The 9,321-nt window shown below is 57.5% G+C and overlaps 1 protein-coding gene across 3 annotated transcripts in view; it reads right to left on the bottom strand.

Annotated features, from left to right (window-relative positions):
• The window catches only part of SMG6 (SMG6 nonsense mediated mRNA decay factor), a 158,036-nt gene that overhangs the window by 3,748 nt on the left and 144,967 nt on the right, over positions 1-9,321 (bottom strand). For all 3 annotated transcript variants that reach the window (XM_075073960.1, XM_075073961.1, XM_032788313.2), the window contains 3 exons: positions 5,757-5,910; positions 1,610-1,821; positions 1,187-1,268 (listed from right to left, as the gene is read on the bottom strand). In XM_075073960.1, coding sequence (XP_074930061.1) covers positions 1,187-1,268; positions 1,610-1,821; positions 5,757-5,910 — 448 coding nt within the window. The remainder of the gene's footprint in view (positions 1-1,186; positions 1,269-1,609; positions 1,822-5,756; positions 5,911-9,321) is intronic.

Here is a 9,321-nt window from a genome sequence, read left to right as displayed (position 1 = left end):
GTCCTGGGACCTGATGCTTTGGGGTGGGGGTGGGGGGCAGGTTCATAGAAGAGCGTCCTGGGACCTGATGCTTGGGAGGTGGGGGCAGGCTCATAGGAGGGCGTCCTGGGACCTGCTGCGTTGTGGGGGGAGGGCCCCAGGGATCTGTTGGCAGCAGGATCAGGAGGTTTTGTACGGACACTGAGAAATGTGTAACAATAAACATCCTCTGTTCTGAGCCTGGTGACGTGGCTCCTTGTTACAAACCAGAGGCTGTCAGCTTGTCAGGCCCCATCCACCATAACCCACATGATTTTAAAATTCAGCATCATTTACACATAAACATTTGGTGACGGTTTCTCTGTGAATCTGACAAGTTAAGCTGCTAAGAATTCGCGCTGACAAATGTGCGTTGATTTCTGGGGCAGCTGCTGATGTAATTCCTGTCCCAGCAGCCCCTGCAAACTGCTCTGGGATTGTCTGATTTTAGTACACGGCACCAGACGCCAAGTTGGCAAGTGGAGGGGAGGGCATTGCTGTGCAGAGGGAAGAGCCCCACCTGACTAGGTTGCAGACAGCCCCAGGATACGCGCCATATGCCACTACCGAGGGAAGAGGCAATGGTGGCGCTGGTGTGCAGGCACTAACCACGAAGCTGGAAGGGGTTCTTCCATCACTGCAGTCAATCAACCTCTCCAGTAGGCGACAGAATTCTTCTGTCAACCCAGTGGTGTCTACACTGGGGCTTAGGGCAGCTTAATTATATTGCACAGGGAGTGACGTTTTTCCTAGCCCTGAGCGATGTAGTTAAGCCGACCTAACGTTGTGTGGAGCAGCCCTCAGACTGCCAGCTGCCCAATGTGGAGGCCGTGTTTGATCAGCACTAGTACACGGCACCCTGATCCTGATCCTGCTGGTAAGAGGTTAAACAACGATCAGAATGCTACTCCCAGGAGGACTGAGTACAGGCTGCTCCTGCAGCACACCAGCTCCAGGTTCTGGCATGTGCCGAGGGACGCTGAGCTTTTGTACAGAGAGTGCACACAGCACCATGTGAGGGGAAGGGAAGCCAAAAGGACCAGAGTGAAACTCCCTGAGCCTCTGCTCCCTTGGGTGCCCAGCACAGCCCATGCCTGGTCTCTTAGTGCCTGGGCACAGCGTGTGGGCCCTCATGTCTTTGTGAGTGGCCCTGACCCTGTGCTTGTACCTTTGTTGGTGGGCATGAAGTCCTTGGCCTTGTCATTGCAGTAATGGAGACAGCAGGACAGAATCAGGTCGTCGTTGTTGCCCTGGAAGGAAGGACAACATGACCCATGTCAGGAAAGAGAGCTGCTGAACTCTGCCTTGCAGCACTGACCCCCACGGCTGGGCAGCTCCAAGGACATCTGGCTTGTGGCAGTGAGAGGACCTCCTCTCCCACCAGCATGGCTGGACATGGCAGAGGGTTGCTCCTGGGTGGGGGTGAGGGAGAGCTGCCCTTAGCCCTGTGATGCACTCTGCCCACATGTAGAGAAGCTCTGCCCAGCTCCAGCGCTCTCTGTTCAGCACCTCATCACCACTGCAGAAATGGGGCTGCCATGCTGCAAGCTTCCTCCGAGCAGTGTCCTCCTCGGGTTGCACTTCCCTTTACCTGCTGGCCGGTGGTGTCTTCGCTGCGGAAGGAGATGGACTCGAGCTCATTGCCTCGGCTAGTCAGAGCCCTCATGCAGTTGTCACGATTCTCAAAGCGCTCCTCCAGGAACTCAATGGATCTCCTGGCTTTCTCCTGCAGCAGGCGGGCATGGCCCCCTGACCGATGCTCCAGCTCCGGGCCCTTGGCCAGGCCATCCAGTTCATTGATCACTTGGAAACAAAAGGGAAGAGGAAGCTGAGTTAGGATGCAGCAGGATGCTCTTGGGAACTGCAGTCAAAGACTGACACAGACCTGCCAAAGAACCTTATGGATAGGGCACTGGACTGAAACTCAGGAGATGCAGGTTAAATTTCTGGCTTTGCCACAGACTCTTCAGGTGAGCCTGGGTAAGTCACTTCATCCCTGGGCCTGAGTTGCCCACCTGCAAAATGGAGAGAATGCTGCTGCTTTTCTCCTGCCCCTTCGGCTTTGTCTTGCCTATTTGGAGTGTACGATTTTCAGGGCAGGGGTGGTCTCTGAATGTGCCCAGCACAAGGAGGCTGGATCCTGGAGGGTCTCCAGGCACTACTGTCACCCACTTATGCTGAGCCAGATGCTTTACTCAGAGCTCAGGCTGAGGGACAGGAGGGGAGAGAGCCTGTGGGGAGGCCAGACCCAGGGCAGTGCCGGCTGGAGGACGATGCTGGGCCATCCAGCCCCATCTCCACCTCCTGGCTACAGCAGCTAATCACTGATGCTGCTCAGGAATGTACCTGGCTAAGTGCTACACGTGGGCAGCTTGCGCCCCGCAGCACCTTCACAGAAGCCTGCAGAACTCCTGACCCTGCCGTCTCCCCTGCAACGAGCCTCATGGCAGCCACTGTCCCCGGCTCACGGGGGAAGGTGGGATTGCCAGTTGGCTCTGGTCCTCTAGGCAGGATGACACACAGTCCCAACCCCTTACAGGGCTGGCTGAAGTAGGGAGAAGCAAGATCCCTCCTGCCCAGCCTGTGGGACAGAGGGTCCTCTCTGCTGCCCTGCGACTGACACGGGGAGGGAGAGACACCATGCTGCCCTCCTGACACGCAGAGCCTCACCCCGGATCAGGCTGACTCCCAGGCCTGCTGCTCATTTTGCTTGGCTGAGGATTTAAGTCCTAGAGCTTTCTGTATTGGTGCCAATAGACAGGAAAACCTCAGCCACTCCAGCACCTGAGGACAGAGTGGGGGCTGCCCTTGGCAGCAAGAGAGACCGCAGCAATGCCCATAGGGGCTGTCGCACAGAAAGCGCTGGGAGCCCCTGGCCCACAGCCTCTCCCAATAAGAGACACCCCAGGAGGCACTTTCACCTGGCAGAAACAGCCCATGTGTGACAGACAGTGGGACTGTGGGCATGGGCAAGCGGGTGACTGCTCTCTGTGCACACGTGTGAGCGAGCCTGTGCACGGGAGGGAGTGAGTGAGCCTCCGTGCGCAGTCTGGCTTTCAGACATGGCTTAATTTCTGAAGATTCTTTCCAAGCAACAAGCCAAAGTCCTGAGATCAAGTGGGAAATATGCATTCCTCGGGGGCTTGGGGAGAGCGTTCGGGGTCTGGGGCCTCTCCCCAGTGCTGTGAATCACTGCCCAGGGAGCCTGTGTGAGCACTCTGTTCTAGGGGGAGGCTGGCACTCATTGTCTGGGTATTCAGATGAAAGTTACATGGAGCTGCTTCACTCCTCACTCATTCCTGACTCCAGAGACCCACTGTTGCCATTTCCACACACTGCACGGCTGGGATTTGGGGGGGGGGGGGGGTGAGGGAAGTGGTGCAAAAACGGAACATCAAACAGGAAAAGCTGGTATTCCATCCCGAAATCCACTTTCCTGCTTCCAAACCAAACAGGCTTCAAAGGGGAGGCTTGTTTGTGCTTCTGCACCAGGCCTGGCTTCTCTGTGGCAGGGTCAGGCTCGAGGAGCACGGAGCAGGTTAAAGAGCAAGAGAAACAAAGTGAATGGAAAGCTGCACTTAACCCCTTGCTGCATCCCGGGGGTGCAAGGTTCTGTGCAGCCTGCAGTCCGAGAACGAGGACACCGTGCAGAGGAATTAGGGGAATGTTGTGCCTCCCGCACCCGCACCTAGGGGCCAGCTCAGCTCCCTCGGTGAAGGGATCACACTGACCCCAGGGCACAGATTTTATAATTAATTCATAGGGCTTTGTGTGTGCAGGAGAAATCAACCTATGTCCAGCACAGCTACAGGCGTCGCTGCTTCGGCACGCTTTATTAACAGCCAGCAAGGAGATCTGGCAACCTCGTGGGGGTGAGGCCCCATCAGCCCCACTAACATGGAGGTAACCTGAGGCACAAATGGGAAAGAGGTGTCAGAGCCAGGACTAGATTCCAGAAGCTCAGGCTACGCTGCTTCTCTTGTGGCTGCAGGAAGCTGGAGACACGCAGTGCCCACAGCATCCTAGATCACAAGTGACTGACAGGGCTGTGGTTGTAGGGCAGGAGCTCCTCTGGCAGGGTGGGGACATTGGGTTTCTAACCCTCTGGCTGGGGCTTGGGCTTACCCAGCTTCAATCAAACCACATGAGAGCTGAGGGGAGGGTGCCAACATTCTCAGGTCCTGTTAGCGTGGGTCGCACAACCCCCCAGGGCTCTGTAAGCTCCGCTGGGGCTGACAACTTCCTTCCCTCTGCTTCCAAAGCCCTGGAGCTGGAATGCCGAGCTGCTGCGCATCCTAGGGTTCCCATGCTGAGCTGGGTAGCCAGCCAGCTCACTCAGCCAGGTGATGGATCCCCCTCTGCCATAACTAGGAATCCTCCCCCAGGGACAGTAATTCCTGCTCTGCTGCGTGGTGGTGACGATGGCCCCTCCATAGAAGAGCCGAGCAAGCAGGAGGGCACAGCATCTTCCTGGTGACACAGCTCGAGCTACGGAATTCCTTCTGGTGCCCGCGAGTCCCTGGATCTCACTACTGCCCTGCACCCTGCAGGGACACCTGTCTTGCGAACACGAGGTGGAGAGAGTAATGCCCCTCCCGGCCCTCGTGGCAGCAGGGGTCCAGAGCCGCAATCCTCCATTCCCAAGTGTTTCACACAGGTATGCTTGTCCCACTGCCCACATGCTGCATGTAGTCCTGCTCACTCAGACTGGGACAGACCCCAGGCAAGAGGCGCCAGGGCCCCAAGGCTGGGAACTGAGGCAGGGACAGGCAGCTCTCTGGGGCACTGGGCCTGGAGACGCTTAGCTCTGGTCCTGATTTTGCGTCCCTCCAGGAATTCTCTGGGCTGCAGGCTAGTGCTGCCTGGGGCTCTGGCTACCTCCACAGGGCTCCAGTTCTGCAGCCCTAAAGCAAGCCGGGCCAGAGGAACGATATCTCGAACCCAGGGAGTGATCGGATAATCAGAGCTACGGCAGCTAACCAAACCTTCCGCCGCCCTGGGAGACCACCCAGCAGCACAGCCGTTATCTGCCAGGGCGAGTGTTTCCCAATAACGGGAACCAGCTTGGGTTTTACTGCAAGCTTTATAAGGAGAAAAAGAAGGGCTGGGCTTCACTGGGACACAGGCTGGCCATTTATTTCGGCTGCCTAAGCCCCAGCTCAGCCAGGCTAAGCTGTTTGCTTGGATTGTTTAACAATTCCCCCACCCTGTTCCTTTCAAAATTCCCTTGAAATCCTGTTTAACACCCTTCTGCCTCCCACAGACCTGGTGCCCTGGCACTCCATAGGCCCCTGTGGGAGGGGGATCCAACCAATGGAGCAGACTGTGGGCAGAGCCATGGCAGAAAGGGAGCCACCATGCCAGGGACCAGAAGAGTGTCTGCAAGAGACCTGTCAAAGGGCATGTGTGGGGAGAGTGCCCGCCTGTCCAGGCATGTGGCTCCCAGGGGTGAACCCTGGCCCACCCCATCCCGCCCAGCACCAATGGCGGGAACTCACATGGGGTCGGCTGCTAGCTCATGACTACAGTTACCCATCACGCTGCCCGCCACCAGCCAAGGCACCGCACAGCCAGCAACAGACCACACAAGTCACTATGGGGTCATGCAGGATGGAGAGGGTCATCCTGCTGAGGGCTCCTCATGGAAGACTGGGCCCCACCCAGCTGGAGGGGCAGCACCCCCTGCAGATAGCAGCAAGGGGGGGAGGGAGCATGCACCATGCCCTGGCCTTACTCACCAATCAGGGGCACCACCAGGATGAACTTCCGCCACTCCAGCAGCTTCTTTAGGCTGTTCAGGTGGTCGATGAAGCCGTTGGTGTCTGGCACCAGGAAGACAGGTCTGATCTCCAGCTCCATCTGCCGCATCTGGCTCTGATCCTTCAGCACAGCCTGTAAGAGCCCAGAGCAAAGAGTGAGCAGGGGGCCTGGTCACAGCAAGCTCCCAACCTGGCGCATCCTCCAATTCTTAACACCCTGGTCAGAGCCTCCAAACTCCTGGGCCAGAGAGAGCTAATGGGACTTACAGCGGGGAGCTGCGTCCCTCCCCCAAGCACCTCAAGGCCTTCGCCTCCCTGGGCATTCAACAATGCTCCGCAGGGGCATGCACCTCCCCAGGGCTGTGTACATGGCACTTTTCATGGTAAATCTGGCTGAGCTGCAGCACACTTCTCAGAGCTTTCACTGCTGACACTCAGGCCTCGGCTACAGTTTTTGTACCAGTGTAACTATGCCCGGGACGGGTGAGATTTCTTACCAACACAGCTACACTGGAAGAATCCTGTGTCTGGACGCAGACAGATTGGTATAAAGGTGCTTTCTGCTGGTGTATTTTTTTTCTGTTCCTGGACAGGAATAGCTCCTCTGGTATAAGCACTTTTAAACCATACCTCTGTACCCACACAGAGAGGCTGGGTGGTTCCCAGTTCATTCAGCGCCCACTAAGATGTAGCTGGTGCTCCAGTGGGCAGGGCCCTTGCGGGGAGCGCAGGTGGATGAGGGGCCTAGGAAGGGCTTTGATGTGCTACGCGGTATGGCAGCTGCTGCTAGCTCCTCTGGATGTTGGTGTGGGAGAAGGGCAGTGAGACAGCCCCGTTCAGAATTGAGACTAGTGCCTGGGGACTGCAGGGAGAGAGGCTCCCAGGCGGTGGCTGGCACCATGACATTTTGCATGCCCCCTTTGGCAAGGGCAGCCCCGGCTCCCCCTCAGCTGGAAGCAGAGGGGTTAAGTGCAGGTGACAGGTCAGGCCCCACTTGATAGCGGGTTTCAGGGTTACTGTGGGAGGATGTCTGAACACACAGATCACTCCCCATATGAGACCATGTGTGCGTATGCACATGGGTGATGCCAGGCCTGAGACACTGCTTGGGATCCTGTGTACATGCCCAGTGTGCAGGTGATCCCATCTGCATGCCCCCTTGCATGCGGCATTTGCTGTCCTAGCTCTCACAGACTGTACCCATCAGACTCCTGGCAGCTGCGAGCAGGGCCTGTGCTGGTCGTCACGTCCCATTCCGCTCCCTGGGCTGCCCGGTGAGAGAAGGACACAGGATGCGCAGGGAGTGAAAGAGCGAGGTTGTGGGGAGTGTGCCAAGTCCCCTCGCAGCTCCAGGACGCTCAGGGAGCCAGAGGGAAATTCGCCTTTGCAGAGTTCAGAGGCCAGCAGTGAGATTTATTTTTGTTTGTGAGAGTAAAAGGCTGCAGAAGCCTCTGTCCAAGGGGACATGGGGGTGGGGGGGGGAGTGGCCTGTGATTCATACAGCCTCTCACTGGCCTTGTGCCAAAGACGGAAGAGAGCCTGTGTGCAGAACTGAGAGGCAGGAGCCACATTAACTCTTCCACTGATACTGAGGACACAGGAGCCTGCACCATGGTAAAGAGGAAGAGAAACTGGGCTGGGAGTTGGGATCCCAGGCTTCTATTCCTGTGATGTGTAACTCTGGGAAACCACTGCATCTCCCCAGGCCTCAGTTTCCCCATCACTAGAATGGGGACAATGGCCCTTCCCCACAAGCTGGGAGGCCAGGCTGTGTGTGAAGCCCTGGGAAGTCATGAAGGACCACAGAGTATTACTAGCACTGGAGTAATAGCTGATGTGGCATGAGGTGGACTTTGGGGCCCTGGTTCCCAGTGGGTGAGGACAGCCTGGCTACAACCCTGAGCTACTGGGGCAAGAGGAAGTGAGTGCTCCATGCCTCTCTGGCAGAGGGAGCAGTGGCTCATTTACATGGCAGAGGAGCTGTCTAGGAAGGAGGATAGCTGAGGACCAGGCAGCACTCCACATCCTCCGCCAACCCATGGCCTGGAGCCACGGCGTCTGCCCTGCATTCTGCCCCAATGGGATACTCCAGGCTGGTCTGCAGCCAACTCCTCAAGGCCCTCAGCCCACATGCCCAGGGAGTGCAAGGAGCTGGTAAGGGGGGCTGGATCTGTCAGCTGCCCCAGCTGGTGACAGCACAGAAATCAGGCAATTCTGAACACACTGGAGCCCCAAATTCCCTCCATATCAGCACCAGCTGGAACCCCTTGGAGACCATGCCAGTGCCTCCTGTTCGGAAAGGGAGCCAGCCATGGGCAGAGCCATGGTGCAGGCCGTGTAGGGCCTGGGGGGGCGGTACCCATCACAGGGCAGACTGAGGGGCTAACGGAGCGAGGGCAGCCCTGGGAAGCGATGAATAGTGTACCCGCTGGGGGAGGAGTCCCTGGCACACCACTCCCCAGTACGACAGTCCCTCCACCAGCTCCCTTGCCCTGGCTGGGGCGCCGACGCCATTCCTGCTCTTGTCCAGGCGCCCCTGCCCACTCGGGCTTTGTCTGCTCCATGGGGATACAGGCGGATTTTCCAAGGGACCGAGAACAATGCCTGTTACTAGACTTTGCTCCAGAGTTTCCTAGTTCCAAGGTTTGTCGGCAGCATCTTCCTCAGCGTAAACGTGCCCCGTGCCTGGTAGGGAGCTGGGGCAGCCGCCGCGGTGGAGCCGCCGGGGATGGGTGTACGCCTTCCGCAGCCAGCAGGCACCCGCTCCCCAGCAGGTGCGTGTCAGCGCGTGTGCACCGGCCTCATTGTTCCTCAATGGAAAGCGTGAATGGGATGTGGCTATATTTAGAAAGTTACTCACGCAGCCACCACAAAGGAGCGGCTGCATCTTAAGGGGGTGGCCACTGTGTGTGCTTGGAGGGGACAGGAGTGAGGCTATTTTGGGAAGACATGTCATAATTGGCTGCCCAGTTAAGCTGCTTCTGTAATGTCGAGCAAAACAATAGCAGCATCCAGAGGAAGAGCCTGTTATGGTTCAGGTGGGATGTTTTTGGCGGTTCAGGAAACCTGACCGCTCCCAGTGCACAGCAGTGGCACAAGGGCTCAGCCAAGGGGTGGGGGAGGCTGGGAACCCAGGCAGCAGCCAGCGCTTCCTAAGAAAGAACATGGCTGCCTAGGAGGGGCCCAACTGCCACACACAGAGTTAGAATTACCACCCCTGTGACAAAGTAGGGCTGTTCTTAATGTTTCCTCTGAATACTGTGTGGGTGCCTCAGTTTCTGGCCGACACTCTGTCTCCTGGCAACTAATGGCCTGGGCCCTTCCTCCCTGCAAGGGGATGCTAAAGCTGTGGGAGAACAAGGAGATCAGGTGACCTCTTGGCCTGGGGAAGAGACAAAGGCCAGAAAAGAGGGGCTGGAGGGGGTTTTTCAGTCTGGAGCTCGCTGGGGACGAGGAGTGAAGTGCAGACGGGGTTCTCTGTACCTACAAGCTCTGTTTTAGACCCTGTTCCTGTCATCTAATAAACCTCTGTGTTACTGGCTGG

This window comes from Chelonoidis abingdonii, chromosome 20 (assembly GCF_003597395.2).
Source record: "Chelonoidis abingdonii isolate Lonesome George chromosome 20, CheloAbing_2.0, whole genome shotgun sequence".
NCBI classification, from domain to species: domain Eukaryota; kingdom Metazoa; phylum Chordata; order Testudines; family Testudinidae; genus Chelonoidis; species Chelonoidis abingdonii.
Note: the sequence above shows the minus strand (reverse complement) of the source record. Positions and strands in the feature narration are given on the sequence as shown.